We start from the raw sequence: 24144 nt of genomic DNA, 5'->3' as shown, positions 1-24144 counted from the left end.
TTAACATGAGTCTTCAATATTCCCAGGTAAGAAGTTTTAGGATGCAATTATTATAGGAATTATAGGACTATTTCTCTCTATACCATTTGTATTTCATATACCTTTGACTATTGGATGTTCTTATAGGCACTTTAGTATTGCCAGTGTAACAGTATAGCTTCCGTACCTCTCCTCGCTCCTACCTGGGCTCGAACCAGGAACACAACGACAACAGCCACCCTCGAAGCAGCTATACCCATGCAGAGCAAGGGGAACAACTACTCCAAGTCTCTGAGCGAGTGACGTTTGAAACGCTATTAGCGCGCACCCCGCTAACTAGCTAGCCATTTCACATCAGAACGTTACACCAGCCTAATCTCGGGAGTTGATAGGCTTGAAGTCATAAACAGCAGAGCTGCTGGCAAAACTCACCTAAGTGCTGTTTGAATGAATGCTTATGAGCCTGCTGGTGCCTACCATCGCTCAGTCAGACTGCTCTATCAAATCATAGACTTAATTATAACATAATAACACACAGAAATGCGAGCCTTAGGTCATGAATATGGTCGAATCCGGAAACTATCATCTCGAAAACAAGACATTTATTCCTTCAGTAAAATACAGAACCATATTTTATCTAAAGGGTGACATCCATCAGTCTAAATATTCCTGTTACATTGCACAACCTTCAATGTTATGTCATAATTACGTAAAATTCTGGCAAATTAGTTCGCAATGAGCCAGGCGGCCCAAACTGGTGCATATACCCCGACTCTGCGTGCAATGAAAGCAAGAGAAGTGACACAATTTCACCTGGTTAATATTGCCTACTAACCTGGTTTTCTTTTAGCTAAATATGCAGGTTTAAAAATATATACTTTTGTGTATTGATTTTAAGAAAAGCATTGGTGTATATGGTTAGGTACACGTTGGAGCAACGACAGTCCTTTATCGCGAATGCGCACTGCATCGATTATATGCAACGCAGGACACGCTAGATAAACTAGTAATATCAACCATGTGTAGTTATAACTAGTGATTATGATTGATTAAGTTTAATGCTAGCTAGCAACTTACCTTGGCTTCTTACTGCATTCGCGTAACAGGCGGGTTCCTCGTGAGGCAGGTGGTTAGCGCGTTGGACTAGTTAACCATAAGGTTGCATGATTGAATCCCTGAGCTGACAAGGTAAAAATCTGTCGTTCTGCCCCTGAACAAGGCATTTATCTGACCGTTCCTAGGCCGTCATTGAAAATAAGAATGTGTTCTTAACTGACTTGCCAAGTTAAATAAAGATTAAATAAAGGTCTAAAAAAAATATATATATATTAAATCGCCGTCCAAAATTACTGATTTCCGATTGTTATGAAAACTTGAAATCTGCCCTAATTAATCGGTCGACCTCTAATTCTAACTGATGTTGCTCATGCAATGGAATTTATTTTTTGGGAATGTGAGTTGACTCAACAAATCACAGCACAGATTGAAGGATACACTTCCTGTTTTTACTTCCGGGCATGGGTACACTCCAAATGTCCACCCATTATGCCATCACTTACTATTCATTATTATTTCTATGGGTAAAACTATACCTAAGTTCTCTGTCATGGAGATGATATTACTATGAATTAACAGGTGTCATAGGCAGTCAATAACAGAAAACATAGTTCATGAATTTAACACATTGAAATGGTCAACGACAGCACCAAATTGCCTGTCCAGAACAGCTGTTAGCCCTCCAGAATAAGCCTAATTGCACCTGAGATAGCTGGACTGACTGAACTGGCCTGGACTGCAGCTATGCCAGGTAACTTGCAAAGAGTCTGCTGGACATCTGGACAGTGGCAACCGTGACTGCCAGAACAAACAGCTGGAGTGGGACTACAGCAAACTGTCAATTAGACACAGGTGAAGCAAACTATTTGACTGTTCAGATACAGTAGACAGATGGACTGAATACTGCTGAGGAGCCAGCCATGTTCACTACAAGATAAGATACTGGTATTGGAGATGGAACTGGGTTAAGCATCTTCCTTCCTGCCTAAGCCAGCTAACCTTTACCCTGAACTCAGACCGCAATGATACACTCCAGCTGTTCTCCATGGGAATCGACTGGCTGTTTGAATGCACGCACACATGCACGCACATCCCTCAATGCTTATCAATTCAAACACAAGTCCACCCCAATTTGCCTCCTACGCTTGAATCAATCAACCCTGTTCTCCTGTGTCCCTGTACACAAACACTTTTCATTTCAGGCAGAACCCTATAATGATACTGCATCATGATTACCATTTCATTGAAATGGACCGCAGCATCTCAATTAAAGTTCCTTCAGCCTTCTGCCAGCAATATGGGCCTCATGAATATTTCTTCAAGGGAGAGCCGCTGAGACTAAATCAATTATCCGCTTAGCCGTCAACTTGTTTTGACAATAAGTCTGGAATTAATAGGTTCAGATAAGCATGGCAGGTCTCAGTCCAAGTTGATTCCCTGTTGTGGTGCTGCGGTTCTGATACAGTATCATTACATTAGAAATCCAAAGGTGTGTCAGTTTGTCAGCAATTCGTTTGTAATACTTCTTTGCTAACACACGTTTTAGTTCTCCCTATATCCCAATCTTTTATACAATGCAAAGTGTACTTGTTACATCATCCATTGTGTAGGCCTGTGAGTGAACCATACTAATCAATTGATCATAAGGGAAGGTTGGGGAAAAAAACCTGAGTGCGGACTCCAGCTCCCTTATTGGTCACGTACACAGTTTAGCAGATGTTATAGCGGGTCAGAGTATGTTTGTTTATTTAACTAGGCAAGTCAGTTAAGAACAAATTCATATTTTCAATGATGGCTTAGCAACTGCCTGTTCAGGGGCAGAAAAACAGATTTGTACCTTGTCAGCTTGGGGTTTTGAACTTGCAACCTTCAGGTTACTAGTCCAACGCTCTAACCACTAGGCTACCCTGCAGCTCCGGGGGTTTAAATCATTACTGCGAGATTCCCAAAGGCTGGAGCGGCGGCCTTCTCGCCCGCTCCAATTTTGCTCCAGTAGCGCTCACTTCAAGAGCTCAGGGTATGCCCGCCCCAGCATGCATCTGTAGTCTACTTGTGTGCTGCTATAGCTCCTTGCTTTAGCTACTGTCATGGAGTTCGCTAAATATTTTCATAAAGAAACTGATAAATCACACAGGTGTTTAATCAAGGTGACTTAAAAAGATGAGGACCAAGAGTAAGAGAGGGAGTGTGGTGATGTCGTGTCCACAACTAAAGAATCATTGTGGAATCTGAAAATACATTTATCCCAAAAGCATGATAGTGTAGTTACTACGTGCACATGCTAAAAGAAAGGTACCATCGCATGAGCCTGAAGTCACAGACTGGCCAAGCACTAATAAATCATTTTTAGTTTAATTTGTATTTAATTCAAAGTAAGTCACAGCCTATATGCAATTTATAGACTTTAATACAATGAAATGTTGTTCAATAAATGCTGAGCGCTTTATGTCACTACCAGCCTATTGTGTCACGCTCGCAAATGCTTCAATGTATTTCTTTGCAGGCTATAGCCTTGAAATAATTCAAATAATATAGCCTAAACAATTCATTTCCGTTCCTTCTTAGGCTCCCTATCTGGCTCCTGACCTAAACTCAGCAAAAAAAGATCACTTTTCATTCAAATCGATATGGTTTGGTTTCAATACTTAAAAAATTATTGGTAGGCCCAGGTAGTCACAAAAATCGATGGCTGTTTGTTAAATTCTGATTTTAATGAATGAATCGAATTCTGCCTGTGAGCGCGGAGTGAATTTAGCAGAGCGGTAGGAAAGACATGGAAAGATTTCCAACTGTTCAACTCCGCTCTCATGTTCTGTAGCAGGTGTAACGAATGCAGTGTTTTCAGAAAGTATTCATACCCCTTGACTTATTCCACATGTTGTTATGTTACAGCCTGAATTCAAAATGTATGAAATTACTCTTTTTTTCCTCACCCATCTACATGTACACACAATACCCCGTGATGACATAAACATGTTTGCTAATGTGTTGATAATGAAATAAAGAAATATCTTATTGAAAAGTATTCACACCCCTGAGTCAATACTTTGTACCTTTGGCTGCGATTTAAAGTTTTTAAGAGCTTTCCACACCTGGATTGTGTAACATTTGCACATTATTATTTTCAAAATTCTTCAAGCTCTGTCAAATTGATTGATGATCATTGCTAGATAACCATTTTCAGGTCTTGCCATTGATTTTAAAGTAGATTTAAGTCAAAACTGTAACTGGGCCACTAAAGAACATTCACTGTCTTCTTGGTAAGCAACTCCAGTGTAGATTTGGCCTTGTGTTTTACGTTATTGTCCTGATGAAAGGTGAATTCATCTCCCAGTGTCTGGTAGAAAGCAGGGTGAAGCAGGGTTTTCTCTAGGATTTTGCCTGAGTTTAGCTCCATCCTGTTTCTTTTTTAAATACTACCAAGTCCTTAACGATTACAAGCATACCATAACATGATGCAGCCACCGCTATGCTTGAAAATATGGAGAATGGTACTCAGTAATTTGTTTTATTGGACTTGCTCCAAACATACTATGACTTTGTATTCAGGTCAAAAAAGTTAATCGCACTGCCACATTTTTTGCAGTATTACTTTAGTAACTTGTTGCAAACAGGATGCATGTTTTGTTACATTTGTATTCTGTACAAGCTTCCTCTTTTCACTCAATTAGGTTAGTATGGTGGAGTAACTACAATGTTGTTGATCCATCCTCAGTTTTCTCCTATCACAGGCATTCAATTCTGTTTTAAAGTCACCATTGGCCTCATGGTGAAATTCCTGAGCGGTTTCCTTCCTCTACGGCAACTGAGTTAGGAAGGACGCCTGTATCTATGTAGTGACTGGGCGTACTGACATACCATGCAAAGTGTAATTAATAACTTCAACATTTTCAAAGGGATATTCAATGTCTGCTTCTTTTTAGTTGTAGCCATCTACCAATAGATGCCCTTCTTTGTGAGGCATTGGAAAACCTCCATGGTCTTTGTGGATGGATCTGTGTTTGAAATTCACTGCTCAACTGAGGGACCTTACAGATCATTGTATGTGTGGGGTACAGAGATGAGGTAGTTATTTAAACATCATGTTAAACACTATTATTGCACACAGAGTCCATGCAACTTATTATGTGACTTGTTAAGCACATTTTTACTCCTGAACTTATTTAGGCTTGACATAAGGGGGTTTAATCATTACTGGCTCAAGACATATAAACTTTACACTTCTAATTAATTTGTAAAATAAATCCTAAAAACATGATTCAGCTTGGATATCATAGGGTATTGTGTGTAGGACAGTGACACAAAATCTAAATTTAATCTTTTTCAAATTCAGGCTGTAACAAACAACAGTTTGAAGTCAAGGGGTGTGACTACTTTCTGAAGGAATATGAAATTTGAATAGAAAAGGTGTGTACAGCAGTAGTTATACAGGATGAGCCATGACTAGAATACAGATGCCTCACAAGTCCTCAACTGGCAGCTGTATTAAATAGTAGCCGCAAAACACCAGTCTCAACGTCAACAGTGAAGAGGCGACTCCGGGATGCTGGCCTTCTAGGCAGGGTTCCTCTGTCCAGTGCCTGTGTTCTTTTTCCCATCTTAATCTTTTATTTTTATTGGCCAGTCTGAGATATCGCTTTTCCTTTGCAACGCTGCCTAGAAGGCCAGCATCCCGGAGTCACCTCTAAACTGTTGACGTTGAGACTGGTGTATTGCGGGTACTATTTAATGAAGCTGCCAGTTGAGAACTTGTGGCATCTGTTTCTCAAACTAGACCCGCAAATGTACTTGTCCTCTTGCTCAGTTGTGCACCGGGGCCTCCCACTCCAATTTCTATTCTGGTTAGAGCCCGTTTGCTCTATTCTGTGAAGGGAGTAGTACACAGCGTTGTAGTAGTACACAGTGTCTTCAGTTTCTTGGCAATTTCTCGCATGGAATAGCATTCATTTCTCAGAACAAGAATAGACTGACGAGTTTCAGAAGAAAGTTATTTGTTTCTGGCCATTTTGAGCCTGTAATCGAACTCACAAATGGTGATGCTTCAGATAATCAACTAGTCTAAAGAATGACAGTTTTATTGCTTTTTTAATCAGAACAACAGTTTTCAGCTGTGCTAATATAATTGCAAAAGGTTTTTCTAATGCCCAATTAGCCTTTTAAAATGATAAACTTGGATTAGCTAACACAACCTGCCATTGGAACACAGGAGTGATGGTTGCTGATCATGGGCCTCTGTACGCCTATGTAGATATTCCATTCAAAATTAGCTGTTTCCAGCTACAATAGTCATTTAAAACATGAATGTCTACACTGTATTTCTGATCAATTTGATGTTATTTTAATGGACAAAAAATGTGCTTTTCTTTCAAAAACAAGGACATTTCTAAGTGACCCCAACATTTTGAACGGTAGTGTACATATAAAATGACTGCATTTCAGTCTTTTGAGCTTCTAGTCATGAAATCGATGCAGCCTACTCAATCACTTTTTATAGCTCCTTTCTACAGGCCTCCTGGGCTGTATACAGCGTTCCTCACTGAGTTCCCTGAATTCCTATCGGACCTTGTAGTCATGGCAGAAAATATTCAAATTTTTGGTGACTTTAATATTCACATGGAGAAGTCCACAGACCCACTCCAAAAGGCTTTCAGAGCCATCATCGACTCAGTGGGTTTTGTCCAACATGTCTCCGGACCTACTCACTGCCACAGTCATACTCTGGACCTAGTTTGATCCCATGGAATAAATATTGTCGATCTTAATGTTTTTCCTCATAATCCTGGACTATCGGACCACCATTTTATTACATTTGCAATCACAACAAATAATCTGTTCAGACCCCAACCAAGGATCATCAAAAGCCGTGCTATAAATTCTCGGACAACCCAAAGATACCTTGATGCCCTTCGACTCCCTCCACCTACCCAAGGACGTCAGAGTACAAAAATCAGTTAACCACCTAACTGAGGAACTCAATTTAACCTTGTGTAATAACCTAGATGCAGTTGCACCCCTAAAAACAAAAAACATTTGTCGTAAGAAACTAGCTCCTTGGTATACAGAAAATATCCGAGCCCTGAAGCAAGCTTCCAGAAAATTGGAACGGAAATGGCCCTACACCAAACTGGAATGCTTCCGATAAGCTTGGAAAGACAGTACCGTGCAGTATCGAAGAGCCCTCACTGCTGCTCGATCATACTATTTTTCCAAATTAATTGAGGAAAATAAGAACAATCCAAAATGTATTTTTGATTCTGTTGCAAAACTAACTAAAAAGCAGTATTCCCCAAGGGAGGATGGCTTTCACTTCAGCAGTGATAAATTCATGAACTTCATTGGCGAAAAGATCATGGTCATTAGAAAGCAAATCACGGACTCCTCTTTAAATCTGTGTATTTCTCCAAATCTCAGTTGTCCTGAGTCTGCACAACACTGCCAGGACCTAGGATCAGAGAGACACTCAAGTTTTTTTAATACTATGTCACTTGACACATTGATGAAAATAGTCATGGCCTCTAAAACTTCAAGCTGAAAGAGCTGCCTCCTGTGCTTGGCTCTCCTATGTTGAACATAATAAACACCTCCCTATCCACCGGATGTGTACCAAACTCACTAAAAGTGGCAGTAATAAAGCCTCTCTTGAAAAAGCCAAACCTTGACCCAGAAAATATGAAAACAACTATCAGCGTATATCGAATCTCCCATCCCTCTCAACATTTTGGGGAAAAGCTGTTGCACAGCAACTCACTGCCTTCCTGAAGACAAACAATGTATACAAAATGCTTCCGTTTGGTTTTAGACCCCATCATAGCACTGAGACTGCACTTGTGAAGGTGGTAAATTACCTTTTAATGGCGTTAGACCAAGGCTCTGCATCTGTCCTCGTGCTCCTAGACTTTAGTGCTGCTTTTGATACCATCGATCACCACATTCTTTTGGAGAGATTGGAAACTGTACATTTCGGTGTTTCTCAAGGTTCTATTTTAGGACCACTATTGTTTTCACTTTTTATTTTACCTCTTGGTGATGTCATTCGGAAACAAAATGTTAACTTTCACTGTTATGCGGACGATACAAAGCTGTACGATGAAACATGGTGAAGCCCCAAAATTGCCATCCCTAGAAACCTGTGTTTCAGACATAAGGAAGTGGATGGCGGCAAATGTTTTACTTTTAAACTCGGACAAAACAGAGATGCTAGTTCTAGGTCTCAAGAAACAGAGATCTTCTGTTGGATCTGACATTTAATCTTGATGGTTGTACAGTTGTCTTAAATAAAACTGTGAAGGACCTTGCATTACTCTGGACCCTGATCTCTCTTTTGACGAACATATCAAGACTGTTTCAAGGACAGCTTTTTTCCATCTACGTAACATTGCAGAAATCAGAAACTTTCTGTCCAAAAATTATGCAGAAAAATCCATGACTCCTGCAATGCTCTACTTTCCGACTACCCGGATAAAGCACTAAATAAACTTCAGTTAGTGCTAAACACGGCTGCTAGAATCTTGACTAGAACCAAAAAATGTAATCATATCACTCCAACTGGCTTCCTGTTAAGGCTAGGGCTCATTTCAAGGTTTTACTGCTAACATAGAAAGCATTACATGGGCTTGCTCCTACCCATCTTTCCGATTTGGTCTTGCCGTACATACCTACACGTACACTACGGTCACAAGAAGCAGGCCTCCTTATTGTCCCTAGAATTTCTAAGTAAACAGCTGGAGGCAGGGCTTTCTCCTGTAGAGCAACATTTTTATGGAATGGTCTGCCTATCCATGTGAGAGATGCAGAATCGGTCTCGACCTTTAAGTCTTTTTTGAAGACTCATCTCTTCAGTAGCTCATATGATTGAGTGTAGTCTGGCCCAGAGGTGTGAAGATGAACAGAAAGGCACTGGAGTGACGAACCACCCTTGCTGTCTCTGTCTGGCCGGTTCCCATCTCTCCACTGGGATTCTCTGCCTCTAACCCTATTACGGTGGCTGAGTCACTGGCTTAGTGGTGCTCTTCCATGCTGTCCCTAGGATGGGTGCGTCACTGAGTGGGTTGAGTCACTGACGTGATCTTCCTGTCTGGGTTGGTGCCCCCTTGGGTTCGTGCCGTGGTGGAGATCTTCGTGGGCTATACTCGGTCTTGTCTCAGGGTAGTAAGTTGGTGGTTTGAAGATATCCCTCGAGCGGTGTGGGGGCTGTGCTTTGGCAAAGTGAGTGGGGTTATATCCTGCCTGGTTGGCCTTGTCTGGGGGTATCGTCGGACGGGGCCACAGTGTCTCCCGACCCCTCCTGTCTCAGCCTCCAGTATTTATGCTGCAATAGTTTAGGTGTTGAGGGCAAGGGTCAGTCTGTTATATCTGGAGTATTTCTCCTGTCTCATCCAATGTCCTGTGTGAATTTCTCTTTTCTCCTCTCGGAGGACCTGAGCCCTAGGACCATGTCTCAGGATTACCTGGCCTGATGACTCCTTGCTTTCCCCAGTCCACCTGGTCGTGCTGCTGCTCCAGTTTCAACTGTTCTGCCTGCAGCTATGGAACCCTGACCTGTTCACCGGATGTACTACCTTGTCCCGGACCTGCTGTTTTAGACTCTATTATTTGACCCTGCTGGTCATCTATGAACGTTTGAACATCTTTGCCATGCACTGTTATAATGTCAACCCGGCACAGCCAGAAGAGGACTGGCCACCCCTCAGAGCCTGGTTTCTTCCTTGGTTCCTGCCTTTCTAGGGAGTTTTTCCTAGCCACTGTGCTTCTACATCTGCATTGATTGTTGTTTGGGGTTTTAGGCTGGGTTTCTGTACAGCACTTTTTAACATCAGCTGATGCTTTATAAATACATTTGATTGATATACAGTCATGTGTAACAGTCTGTTCTAATAAAGTGACTATTGGGGAAAATCAGTTGCTCATTACCTCCAGCAGAAAGAGACCCACCTTGTATATGCTGGTACCTGGAGGCTTGGCTGGGGGCTTGCGTCGTGGACTGTACATGGACTGAGTCTGGTTGGGGCTGGCTGGTCTGGTCGACCCAACTGATCTATAAGGACAGAAAGCTAACATTTCAACTACTATACAAGTCTTCTACTTACTGATAACTACTATTATACAGCTCTCCTACTATTCTACAGGAGCTGTAGCTTTGAGACACACAGTAACAGGCCTTCTTCATTGTGAGGACTATGTGAAGGACTACTGGTATGTGTTTTTCTCTCACATGGTTAGTGGAGTTACAAGGATACCGTTGTTGTGAACACATCAAATCACCAGAGAGAGACCATGGGACCATGATGTCATTTCTACAAGAACATCATCTCCAAGAAAGTCTACTTTTCTAGAGATGTTCTGTATGTCAAGATAGCATAAGAGTAAACACAGGTGTGGGAGGAGGTGTCCTACTGTACCTCAGTTTCTCCATTGTGGTTTTCTTGTTTGTGAAGAGCAGACGGACCAGAGTCTTCCTCTTAAGGAATACCAGGAACCCAGCACCCATAAGGCTGAGGAGGGTGGCCAGGATTGCCACAGCAACCACCCTGCTGTCGGCTGATGTCACATACGACAACACGCACATTAATACACACACACGCACATCTACGGCACGGCACAAACAGGACACACACAGAGAGTGTTAATAGAAGCCACAGCAGTGGTTTAGTACATTTGACATTATTTCCAGAATTATTTCCTTTTGCTCTTGAATGACCAGGCATGAAAAAGTTGTACCAGGTAGGGAAAGGTAACTTGTTCACTCTTGTTGCTGAGAATTTTCCTGCATAGCAGAGTAGACTACATGAAAAGTGCAATGCTATTAATATATCTGTGTGTTAGTGCAGGTTTTCAGTGAATGTATGTAAATCACAAAGCTCATCTGCATTTCCTGTGGTGCAGGAAAATTCTCAGCAACAAAAGAGTGGTCAAATTAAGATCCTACATTTGTAGGTGACTGAGGTAGATCTGTCAAAATAAATTAACTTGCTGTAAGCAGGTTATGAAATCACAGCTAAAGGTGTTAAATTATCCCAAACTAACTGTCTTAGTGTCTGCACTGGCAAGTGAGAAAGAGGGTGAAGTTAGTGAAGTAAAAAGAGGAAAGAGCGTACTGTACCTGCCAATCTCATTGGTCCACTGTCTAGGCTGCCCCCAAACCCCGCCCTCTCACAGAAGGGAGGGGCCCAGTGCACCTCACAATGGCAGTTCTCCAAGTTGTTACACACCTAGAATCACAATGCATGCTGGTTAGTATTAACACATCTTTACCTGTACAATACAATACTGTCCATAGCTTGTGTTTTACCAACAGACACCGGTCAGAGCACAGGGAGTTGTGTGCCAGAACTCTAGGCTCTTGTGATCATCAAACACAGGTCAGTGAAAGAGACTACAGTGCAAGGATTCATGGGATATGGCAAGTATGCATGACTTATTTTACTTACTTTATAAGCTACCAGTATGCATCGTACTTGAGCCTGCATTTCTTCAGAGAAGAGAGAGATGAAAATAGGATCCCAGCCCACAATGTTTGGATTACCTCTACAAATAAACCACACACTCGTTCCATCAGACACATCGGTTTTGATGTGGCAGGCGCCATAGACTGTGCAGTATCAAACATGATTGAGAAAACATGTGCAGAGGACAGCCCATCCCAAAAAAGTTTTCTGAGCGGGAAAGGGATCCAACAGGATTCCCTAGCGGGATATTGGAGTCCAGCTGTCAGCTGCAGGGAGGCCTGTGGTTGGGATAATTCCAGATCAGATCTGGCCCCGAACTGGGAAGACCTTTCCCTGCCTCCCTCGTAGTGACTGGCACTCCCTTATGTGTCTGGAGTGTTTGGGGCTAGGGGTGGTGTAGGTCAAGACTGGACACTTAAGGACACTTAAGAACCCATGAGGGGAGATCTATGGATGTGATAGGATTTTACCACATAGTACTGTACAGTACACTTGTAAACACACTCACGCACATACACACATCATGTTATATAGACTTACATCTACACAGAGCCACATATGGAGATGCATACTGGTTCTGGATCTACAGTTTAGGGTCGGTTATATTTGAGGACATAGTGTGGGTCTGACTATAGTCAATTTAATGTTACATTTAGAGAAATAAAGGCACTAATGTGTAGTTAGTACAGAGTGGTGTGGCAATTTGTTTTTCTTTTCTGGGGCCAGTACTTTTTCCTGATCTGGTAACCTAACCAGTTAAAACTCCAGACTTTATACGGTATGATGAGATTCATCTGTTGTGAAAAAAAATATGAGCTGTGATGGGACCAGAGTATTTCTAATCAGTTCACATGGTTTAAAAAAACTCCTGAACTTGGGGAGGATGAAAAACCTGTCAAACTGCAGCAACCTTGTACTTGTTCATATGAATTATATTTGAATAAAGAAGGATTAGGGGGTTTCCTATACACAGACACAGAGAAAGCAACATGATTGGACAATAAAACTCCCTGGGCTGAGCTTGCTTCAAACTGAAAAATAGTCAAGTTTCAATGCAATACAACATGTCAGATCTCTAATGTTTAGATGTATAGGCTGCTACATTTATGGAAGAGTTTTTGCTTGTGTCTGTTGGGAGTGATGTGTTATCACGCTTGCTAAATAAATACTGGAGGAAAGTGGAGAGCGGGGTGCCCGGCCTGCATGATCTGTGATTTCCGTTAATCTGATTGGTCAAGACATGCAAAGAGCCTGCAGCAGCACTCCGATGTGAAGCACAGAGAAAGTGTGTGTGAGTTGACAAATCATGAGGCAAATTGGTCTAAAAAACAGCACTTCTTTTTAAAGCTTTGTCTCGATATATTTTATTAAACTAAATCAAAAGTGGTGTGGTTAAAAAGTGCTGTGGCAAATGACATCACCTGGTTAAACCTGTTCTTACATCCAATAACAGATGACATCACCTGGTTAAACCTGTTCTTACATCCAATAACAGATGACATCACCTGGTTCAACCTGTTCTTACATCATCCAATAACATATGACATCCCCTGGTTCAACCTGTTCTTACATCCAATAACAGATGACATCACCTGGTTCAACCTGTTCTTACATCATCCAATAACATATGACATCCCGTGGTTCAACCTGTTCTTACATCCAATAACAGATGACATCACCTGGTTCAACCTGTTCTTACGTCATCCAATAACATATGACATCCCCTGGTTCAACCTGTTCTTACATCCAATAACAGATGACATCACCTGGTTCAACCTGTTCTTACATCCAATAACAGATGACATCACCTGGTTCAACCTGTTCTTACATCCAATAACAGATGACATCACCTGGTTCAACCTGTTCTTACATCCAATAATAGATGACATCACCTGGTTCAACCTGTTCTTACATCATCCAATAACAGGTCAAATGAAACCTCAAAGAAGCACCCAAACAAAAGTTAAGGTAAATGAAGGCAATTTCTTAATCCAGCTTTGATTCTGTGTTTTAAATTCACCTCTGATGAAGGTGATTCAACAATGTAGTGGTTCAAAAGCCAGTCATTGTAAGCAAATCTGGCCCAGTGTTCTACTTTTCATTCATTCATTCACTTGTTCAACTAAACAACAAAGTAAATGAAACATAAATAATTATTGTTGCATTATTAGTACGTACTCAAACACCAAGGAGCATTTTGACTACATTTGGATGTTTCCAGACTATAGCTACTTGCTAGTATGTTTGAATGCTGCTTGGCCTGCCTTCTCTATGCCAATAGATGATGTCATTAAATTATATTGATTTAACAAGAGGCGGAAGAGGAACTGTGACACCCCACTCGCAGTCCCCCCCCCCCCCAGTTGTTTTCTCTGGGTCAATGAAAGTAAACAAACTAAGTAGACCAGACCCAGCTGCTATTGCATTGGTGTCTATGGGAGACACACCCAGTTAGGTAGACCGCAACTGACAATATTTTTTCAACGGTAAACGGCCTAAGTGAACTATCTTCATTCATCCGCCATCTTTGATTTAACCTCTCTGGGTCGATGAAGATTGATTGTACAGCATGGAAGTAGCTGCCATAATTCATGGGAAGAGCAGTAACTAAATTGGTGCTCGGTGTAGCAGAGTAAAGGGCTTAGTGTACTAGCTAGAGGGCTCTACGACGACGTGTGCTCCAAGGTTGAAAAATATGTGCGCACACAAAGAAATTTAGGAGCACAATGAAAAATATTAAAGGCTAGAATCATACATTTTTCTAGACGCACTGGTTCTCCTAAATTTAAATTCCAGGTCGCACAGCAAAATTTGCGAGTAACTGGTCGCACAGTAAAGCCCTGTACTGTTCTATTTTATGCTATGTTGAGGTCAATAAGATGCTGTGATAAGTTAATAACATTGACATGACACCGGTGTTTAGCTAAGAGACTGGAATAAGTCACTGCCTTCTAGATCCTCTGCATAAGATGATACCCTCCAACTCGGAGTACTCACCCCTCGTCCGCTGCACTTCCCTGAACACTGGTGCACTCCAAACACACTGACATTCTGGCACTGACGATTCAGACACATCTATGGAATAGAGAAAGAGTCATATTGAAAACAGTACTCCGCATGTGATGTTAATTACTGAATGGAAAGCATATCTTCCGAGATCTGCTATCTATTCTACTTAATGTACTTCGTAAGGGGCCCAATTCAACTGATCCCAGAAATGAAAGTAAGTGATTGGTTTGGAATTGGGCCAAAGACAAGCGTGGGCATTAGCATCTCCACCAGCGTTGACGGTAATCTCTCTCTAGCTCTGCTTGATAACAGCTGCAGTGCCCTACAGAGTACCCTCACCATGCCCTCTCCACACTTGGTGCCAGCCAGAACCAGTCCAGGGTCGGGCATGTCATCACCCAGGTAGACGTGGGTTCCCCGACACAGGATCCTCCCTCCTTCCTGAAGAGGGATGTTGGTTTCTATGGAGACGGCATTGGTGCCAATCACAGGCCGGTTGGCCCCTCCTTGACACTGAATTTTGCCACACTTTGCGTCTCTGTGTAAAAAAACAACAACACACGCATCGACACATAAACACACATGCAACATAAATGACAAGGCATAAAGTTTAACATTGACAATTTCCGACGTGTGACATCGTGTGCAATTATAACCAAAGATGAAAGACTAGACAGCCTTCGTCTCACCCTAATAATGACTCTCTCAGTGCTCCAGTCATTAAAGCAATTACATCAATTAACAAATGCTTGATTAGAGATTTCACCCATGGGAGATCTAAGAACAATAGCATAAAGTGCTTCATGAATACTTCAAACTGTAATTAGCCTTCATTATCTCCAAATTGTGTTTTTCTCTCTATTAATGATTCCTCTGCTATTTGTCCCATTTAATGTGCCATGCTGATTGTCGATGGCACTCTTGATAATACCAATTCAGATAAACAATGTTGCTTTATTCATTTGTCTTTCTAGCTAGCTCTTTTTGCTTCGAAGACATGACATACATAACAACAGCTGCTCAGTCTTACCGGGCTTCACATTTGGCAAACGATCCTTTGGAGTCCTTCCCACAGTTCCCGTAAGGATCTCCTGCTGAGTTGACCCTCTCAAAGCAGATCCCTGGGGCAGGTTTGGCTCCTGCAGGAGAAAGTGAGAGAGAGGAATATAGAGCGATAGAAATGGGGGGAGAGCAAGAGAGAGAGAGTGAGAGAGAAAGGGTGATTTATGAGCTAGGATTAGTTTTTCCTTAGCTACTTCAATAAACATGTTAAGGAAAGTTACGGATGTACTCATCTTAGATCTCCAAACATGGAAGACTTTCATCAAGTGGTCCTGATCATTTGTGGCGCTCTACTGACCTGGTCCCCATAGCGTGATGCACTGTTGCTCATGAGTCTGGCAGATGCCGTTGTAGCAGTATCCATCCACGTTGTGGCAGGAGTGACCGTCGTGCAGGTACACGTTGGCAGGGCAGTGGGGATTGGCACCAGTACAGAACTCTGGCAAATCACAGGAGTTACTGGACTCTCGACATGGTGTGCCAGCAGGCTTCAGCTGCAGAGAGAAAACACACACGCACAAGCACCAACAAACACCCCCGACAGCCAGCCCACACACACACACACACACACACACACACACACACACACACACACACACACACACACACACACACACACACACACACACACACACACACACACACACACACACACACACACACACACACTGTGAGGGCACTGTGCTTGAATACAGCTTCATGTATTGGCTTAAAAGTCCCTGGAAACGAAATGTCTTAATTTTTTACTGTAAACACATGGTTGTGTAATACTTGTCAATGGAGAAGAGATAATTAGATTCCCACTCTTTATCATTTTGACTGGGAGGGAAAGAGTCAGAAAGAGACAGAGAGCAAAAGTGCAAGGGAGAGGGAGGGAAAGAGAAAGACAGTTGGGAGAGGTATAAAAAGAGAAACAGAAAGAGTAGTCGTACCCTGCAGTCCTCGCAGCACTGTCCGTGGGCGCACACGGCATTTCCCTTCAGGGTGCAGGTGGTGGCATTGCAGCAGGGGTTCATGCATTCCTGAGTGACACAAAACAAAGCAACATATGGACCTGATTAATGGTCTGGACCCCCAACTCTCAGCTGCTGCTGCTGTGTCCATCTCAGATCAGTGTTCCAGCTCAGGGAGAGCACATCCTGTAGGGAATCCATTGACTGTAGCCCTGGAGTCCCACAGTGCAGCCCCTTAACACTGTGAGCTAAAGCCTGGAGACACAATAGCACAGAACAAACCAACAGGAGAGAGGCCATTCTCTGTCAGGGTCAGACAGGCAAGAGGCCATTCTCTGTCAGGGTCAGACAGGAGAGAGGCCCTTCTCTGTCAGGGTCAGACAGGCCAGAGGCCATTCTCTGTCAGGGTCAGACAGGAGAGAGGCCCTTCTCTGTCAGGGTCAGACAGGCGAAAGATCATTCTCTTGGAGGGGTCAGACAGGAGAGAGACCATTCTCTGTCAGGGTAAACATATCTTCAGCTCATATGTTTTGGATTTGTGGTTGGCTTTGTTGTTAAAACAACATTATGTTTTGATGTCCCTTGCGTTGCCTGTCTATACAATGGGTGGGTGGATGGGGAGTTCCAGAGCTCAAGCTCAGCTGTGGTGATTGAGATGGTGTATTGTAGGTTGGGAAGGGGGTGTGGTAGGTTAAGGGGGCTTTGGTTGAGGTTTCATTGAGGGTGAAGGTAGTGAAAGGATCTTGTAATTGAGTGGCTGGTGGGGTGAGCTGGGGTTGGTGAGCTTTGAGGCCCCTGAGTCCTGGAGATTACAAACATGTAACACAATGGAAGGAAATGGAGAGCTGGCCACAGAGGGAAAGAGGTGAAGAGGGCGAAGGGTGGGTTAGAGAGAGACAGATAGGTGTCGGAGAGTGAATGACGAGGTGATGGAGCGAGAAATGAACTGGGATTGAGATTGAGAGGGAGAGAGGGGTAAAAGTACAAGGCTAATTAAAGAGATTAAGTGAAGGACAGCGTGAAAGAGCACAGAACGGTGTTAAAAACCTTTCATTAGAGGACAAACGCCATCAACTTCCTTTTCCAGGCCACAACAGAGTCCCGGCTACAACCATCTTTTCTTCGTCGTCACTTCCCAACAAGACCCTGGTACGTTGACTCTGTGGCCTGACAAGGTGTTGATGCTGATGGGTCAGGACTAGAGGTGGTCTAGTTGGCCACTGCTGCTCTGTGGAAGGGAGTTTTATGGGGTTGGCTGTGCTCTTGTGGCCTGACGTCAGCCTATTGTTTTGTTCGTGGGAAGAGAGGGGTGCTTTGATCCCCCGGTCCAACTGGGACCACGGCCCACCACACCAGGCCTCTGGTGACGTCACTGGGTCACGGAGGGGCACAGGGAGGTAATGGAACAGCAGTATTCCAAACCACACAGCTGGTATTAGGGTGTTATAATCATTGCCTGATTGGAAATACCTCATACTGTAATTGAGGGGATTCTGGTCCCATCATTACTTGATAAATCTGTAAACACTTGAGACCAAAATGACATCAGTGTGTATCATCGGAGTAGACTCAAGAACAGAGATATGTTTATTAGCATAGCCACTGGATGCCACAGTAAATTAGACGTCTGAGAGGAGTGGATATGTATCTACAGAGAGAGAAAGAGGATTATGTGAATGTATGATGGAATGGGAATGCTAAAACAGTTCAATTGTCTGCATATCAAATGCATCTTCATCAAACGCCTCCCTAATGGCGTCCTTAACCATCCTGAAGACGACAACAACACTCTCACATCCAGTTAATTACCTGCTTTCTTGTTGCTCTGTTTGAAGAGTTACACCTAAGCACATTGCCAGAGGGATTTCTCATGTTCTCTGGGATGTGAGAGCAGCTGCTGCAATGGTTGTGAGTTAGAGTGATGCTGTATGCTGCTCCAGTACCTGTTCCCCAGATGTGGGTCTGGACTGGTTTGGACTTGTTTCAGTTCCCATGGCAACCATGTCAGTGTAGTGCTCTGTTGTTTTGATGGCAGAGACAAAGAAAGCTCCACGTCGCCCTGATTACTCTCTTGTTTGTTAGGATTGTCACAAATTTGGACGGCTCACTTGATTAATGAGCAAATGAACAGGACGTGACATCATCATGGCACAGAATCAGACCAATGCTCGGCACATATGGGAGGCTGACAGGGAGAAGGGTCTGGGTAAATAGTTGCAAATGGCTTAGGTTCTCCGGTGGTTTGTTGTGTTACTGTATGCATGGAGTCGTTTTACACATCTATGTCATTGCCTTTGTGGCAAAATAACATTGACAGTAGGACATGCAACTACACGTATATAACATTTGAATTTTCTTGTGCTGTGTTCTGGGTGATTGCTTGTATTTACTGTGTGCCATTTGTTGCAATTCTTTGCGGGTGTTAATGGTTTGTTGTAGTTTTCTGTGTTCTTTAGTGTGGATAGTGACTGCTGGTCCATTGTGTCAGCATGTAAGCTACCGGCAGCTATAGCTACAATATAATATAACAGAAATAATTGCTTCTCTGCGTTCTGTGCCGTTGTACCTCCAGTTCTCCACAGTCACACTCCTCTCCCTCCTCCACGTATCCATTGCCACACTTCTGTCCCCCGTACAGCACCTTGACCTCAGGCATGTTGTACAGACACATCCCCACTCCCTTCTCCAGACTGGCTGCCAGGTCCTTCTTACTGCAGGTGCTGAATACCGTAGGAAATGGGTAGCTGAGGGATAAAGACAGAGGAAACTTGTTGAGTGCAAAGTGTTGCTATGCAGATACACTGTTACATTAAACTTGCTGTGGGCACAAACCTGTGATATGGGCACACGCAATCTGGCAAGCTCCTGATGTTCAAGGTCAGAGTTTCCATAGAATAGTCCAACAGGCTATTACGTGACCTGATTCATTCCTGTATGCTTGTCATTCCTAGTTAAAGTATGCTCATATTTTTAAGCCTTGAAAGGTTAACTTAGGACAAGTAAATGTACACATGCCAGAAAGTAGCGAACCCAGACAGAGCTCAGACTGAAACTATAAAGGCTCTGCTGGCTTGTTCATTCATAAGGCCTCGGCACATATTTAACGGTCTACTGACATCAGATGAGTTCCGATTTGACACAGTTTCATAAGCACAAAGACACACAAACAGACAAATGTTCAATACAACAAAGATGCAGCATGGTTTGCAAGCTACTTATTTTCATAAATATTTATCCGCTGCTCAGGCAGACCTTAGTCTTCGATCACAGAGGAGGTTGGGTAATCTGGGCCGTTTGACGCAACAGGCTTTTGAAGAGATGGGCTATGGGAAAATTACACATGCCTCTTAGAATTGGTCTGTGTGTCTTCGACAACAACATAATATTTGCTTATACATTGCGGTGAAGAATATTTTAAACATGATGATTAGACCTTATCCACATGCAGTACATTATATCTCTATATGACTTTTTACCAGTCTGTGTATGTCTACATAAAAAAAAAAACTATAAAAAAAATAAATTGAAAATGTCATTGTATGCTATAGCGTTAAGATTTCCCTTCACTGGAACTAAGGGGCCTAGCCCCAACCATGAAAAACAGACCCAGACCATTTTTACTCCTCCACCAAACTTGACAGTTGGCACTATGCATTGGGGCAAGTAGTGTTCTCCTGGCATCCGCCAAACCCAGATTTGTCTGTCGGACTGCCAGATGGTGAAGCGAGATTCATCACTTTTACACTGCTCCAGAGTCCAATGGCAGCGAGCTTTACACCACTCCACCCAACGCTTGGCTTTGTGCATGGTGATCTTAAGCTTGTGTGCAGCTGCTCGGCCAAGGAAACCGATTTCATGAAGCTCCCGACCAACAGATCTTGTGCTGACACTGCTTCCAGAGGCAGTTTGGAACTCGGTAGTGAGTGTTGCAACCCGAGGACAGGCGATTTTTATGCTCTACGCGCTTCAGCACTCAGCGGTTCCGTTCTGTGAGCTTGTGTGGCCTACCACTTCGCGGCTGAGCAGTTGTTGCTCCTGGACGTTTACACTTCACAATAACAGCAGAAATTTGACGAACTGACTTGTTGGAAAGGTGGAATCCTATGACAGTGCCACGTTGAAAGTTACTGAGCTCTTCAGTAAGGCCATTCTACTGCCAATGTTTGTCTATGGAGATGTGTGTTCGATTTTATATACCTGTCAGCAACATGTGTGCCTGAAATTGCAGAATCCACTCATTTGAAGGGGTATCCAAATATATATATTTTTTTATAGTGTAAACTGTATGTATACATAAGTAGAAAAGTAAGAAATAAAAACATCCTAAATGTGGACAAAAAATATGTCTGTAACAGCTGTCCTCCCTGGGGTTTCTGTGCTGTCAGAGTGTTTTCCTCAGGCTGTACTGTACGTACCGAACAACCAACCAACCACAGGACAGACGGATACACACTGCTGCTTCACCTCATTATCAACCCCTGTCCTCCTCTAACCTCCCTCCCATCACCCTGACAACTCTGACAGTAGGAGACTAAAGCCAAAGAACAGAACACTGGACGTGACAAATCTGTAATAACAGTACTAGACATGGCAGCAGGTGGGCTGAGCCAGAGACACACAGGCCTATATGGCCACTTTACTGTTTAACTCTAGGCTGGTTCACCTTCAGTATGTAAAGCTGGCTAATGATACAGTATGAAGGAGTGGTATTGGCACAAGCGACTGGCACAAAAGAAAATGCTTTGAGTAAGCCTGGTATCTGAGAGTGAGCGGTGTTGTGAGTGGTGAAGTTGATGGAGGGTTGGCTTTTGGACAGGCGGCAGTTTCAAAAGCCTTTTTAAGACCAACAGAGGTTTAGAAGGACTGGTACTAAACTAGGACGTTGGTTTGGGCCGAGCAAGATGGTCAGGAGGGTGACCGCTGGCATGGGATTGTGGAACAGCTGACATCAGACATGACTGCTTCAAAGAGTCAGAGGACTAAAAGGACTGAGAGTCTTGGCACTGGGTGGACCAGGTTGGTGAACTTGACATTGTGTGGACCAAAGAAGGTTTGAGGCTAAACCTTGACGTTAGACAGAATCACTTCCTTTAATGTGACACAGACTCGGGTTGTAGCTAAAACTTGGCATCAGGTTTGTGAGGGCATCTGTGATGCTTCTCCTCAGCCTAGGGGGGATTTGGCAGCTGTAATTCTATGGACGTTGCACTGTCATCAGTTCACTCTTTAGTGGGTCCGCTAGGGGCCAAGAGATAAGGGGAGCTAGCCAGGAAACACACTGTGCCCCCTCCTTACTACTGAGGAAAAACCCACTGAACTCTCACTCACTACAACTCCCTGGGAGTAGACATCGTGCTGTCCTACACAGTCCACCCATCACCTCTGAAACACCTCTGTGAGTATCAAGTGTATCTTCGCCTCCCAGTGATGACCAGCACCACGCCAACCTGTCTGCTTCATTCATCCACTTGGTTCTAAGTATGTTTACCTCAAAAGAACAGGGTCTACAAACTACACAGAGCTTGGCTGCTCTTTAGGGGGGAACCAAAGTGAGATGGAGCAGGCCTACACCAAGCCACTGGGCAGGCCCTCGTAAATAGCATGCTTGCTGCTGATAACACACCAGAGTGGTGGAGACCCCTGATCTGTGTGGGGAAAAACACAATACTTAACTCCACTAGCAGACAAAGCAATCTGCTGCGACCAGCCTAAGACCGTCCATCATCTCCTACCCAGCTGAGCACCCAGAGAAGGTCCACCAGGCCTAGGGAGAGGTGTGGGCCCTGCTCGCTAGTCCCCTCTAGTCCTTTAATACAGCTATGGAATGTGGATCCCCCTACACCCTAGTGACTGTTGTTACAGCTGATGCCACGTGCCGGCTACGCAGTCCAGAAAATGATATTACAAGGAACTATACGTTAGCTTAAAACACCCACGTTTTCTCCATGAGCAGTCACGCAATGTAGATCTAATTAGGACTAGGAGGTGTTGGGGCGTTGGGGCAGATGCCACATATTGGTCGTAGAGTATATCCATTTCAAACATAGTCATCTTGCAGGGCTTGATTGACAGCCAGTATGAGAGTCAATAGGAGTTGTTATTTCACAAGTAAATAAGGTTATTCATAAAAGCTGACACAGAAGCTAATTCATATTCTGATCACGCCTTGATAGCTCATATGATGAATGGCCGTTCATATCTTACTTAGAGCAGTGGCAATGATGACAGACAGCATCTTTTGTACTCCCCGGGGCTCAAACGCTGACAGCCTTTGTCATTACTAACAGGAGTTCAATGCCAGGCAGACACACAGATGGAAAGAGCAAATGGATATCATCTGATGTGCTCTTTCGTCAGCAGGACTGATCTATAGGAAATTACACAGAATTAATTACCATTTTTTTCTTGGAATGCTTTGAAAGTAAAGGGGGGAAGAACAATCTGCAGTCATTTTCAGGTTGCCAATGTAACATGTCTCCTCTGCAGCAACAACAACAAGGCCTAGTAAGTCTCCGTTGACTTCTGACATAGAGGATTTTGGGACCATCTGCATCTGTGCTCATGTCACAAATGCAGAGGTATCACAGTCACACTGATATGGCAACATTGTACTGAGGCAGAGTTGGGGCTGTTACCGCTGGTGACTAACAGTAGCGCTTCTCTGAATCTAGCCTACATCAGTGGGCCCAGAAGACTGTTGTTAGTCTGATCAAGTCAAACAAGGAGCCACTGGGTTCAGTGGCTGAGTAAATGCCACGGCGGATAGGGGGCATGGATGTCTGTTGACAATGGAGGTACTAGAACGGGATGTTTTCCTCTGTGGGAGTGAAACACCATGCTGTCTTTGGGTCTCTTTACACAGGAGACTAGAACAGCCATCTGTGCCTCGAAACCTTGCTCCAAAACTAACTATGTTGGTGAGACCAGTCTAACCTTTAAGCAGATGTGGAACTATGCTGTAGTGTTGGCACTGGTCCACTCAGACAGTTAAGGGAACTGTGTACCCCTCGAATCCAGCCCAGGGCATTACCCAAAACATCTGCTCATCAACCACCAACTTTCTCTAGATTCTCCACAACATAAAAGTATACTGTTACTCACAGACACAGATGCACGGACGCATGTTGGCGCTCAACTCAGTCAACCAACCCCATAATTAGTAATGTTCCCTCAATTTCCATCCTACCTTGACACTGGTGGTAATTTTCCCCCTCTCCAGAGGTTCACCATGAGTGTGCAGCCCAGTTTTACACCCTGCTGTGGGTCTGGGCTCTTCTAAATTACACATGATACAGCCACATAACTGGGACTACCACTAGCTGCCACAAATGACACAATCCACTAGCATGACAAGTACCCACATTTACATTTTACATTTGAGTCATTTAGCAGATGCTCTTATCCAGAGCGACTTACAGGAGCAATTAGGGTTAAGTGCCTTTCAGCTAGTCGGCTCAGGGATTTGAACCAGCGACCTTTCGGTTACTTGTCCGATGCTCTTATCCACTTTTAAGCCCCCACATCAAACACCATCCCTGTGGCTTTCTCAGCTCTTGCTCTAAGTATTGTCGTACTTCAAATCTGGAGGCAAGTCAACACATCTCTCTTTGGGATCTACTGTAGGTGCTGTATTCAAACAA

The 24144-nt window shown here is 43.5% G+C and overlaps 1 protein-coding gene across 2 annotated transcripts in view; it reads right to left on the bottom strand.

Moving 5' to 3' along the window:
• LOC110529328 (disintegrin and metalloproteinase domain-containing protein 12) overlaps positions 1–24144 on the bottom strand; it is a 148149-nt gene that overhangs the window by 9285 nt on the left and 114720 nt on the right. The window contains exons 12-20 of one of the 2 annotated variants that reach the window (XM_021611461.2): positions 19071–19248; positions 16484–16573; positions 15850–16045; positions 15520–15628; positions 14829–15027; positions 14478–14555; positions 11135–11243; positions 10434–10620; positions 9967–10069 (exon numbers count right to left, since the gene is read on the bottom strand). In XM_021611461.2, the coding sequence (XP_021467136.2) occupies positions 9967–10069; positions 10434–10620; positions 11135–11243; positions 14478–14555; positions 14829–15027; positions 15520–15628; positions 15850–16045; positions 16484–16573; positions 19071–19248 (1249 nt within the window). The remainder of the gene's footprint in view (positions 1–9966; positions 10070–10433; positions 10621–11134; positions 11244–14477; positions 14556–14828; positions 15028–15519; positions 15629–15849; positions 16046–16483; positions 16574–19070; positions 19249–24144) is intronic. The other variant, XM_021611468.2, reaches the window with a different exon arrangement.

Source organism: Oncorhynchus mykiss, chromosome 1 (assembly GCF_013265735.2).
Source record: "Oncorhynchus mykiss isolate Arlee chromosome 1, USDA_OmykA_1.1, whole genome shotgun sequence".
Classification (NCBI taxonomy): Eukaryota; Metazoa; Chordata; class Actinopteri; order Salmoniformes; family Salmonidae; genus Oncorhynchus; species Oncorhynchus mykiss.
This window is presented reverse-complemented; position numbering and strand designations above follow the sequence as displayed.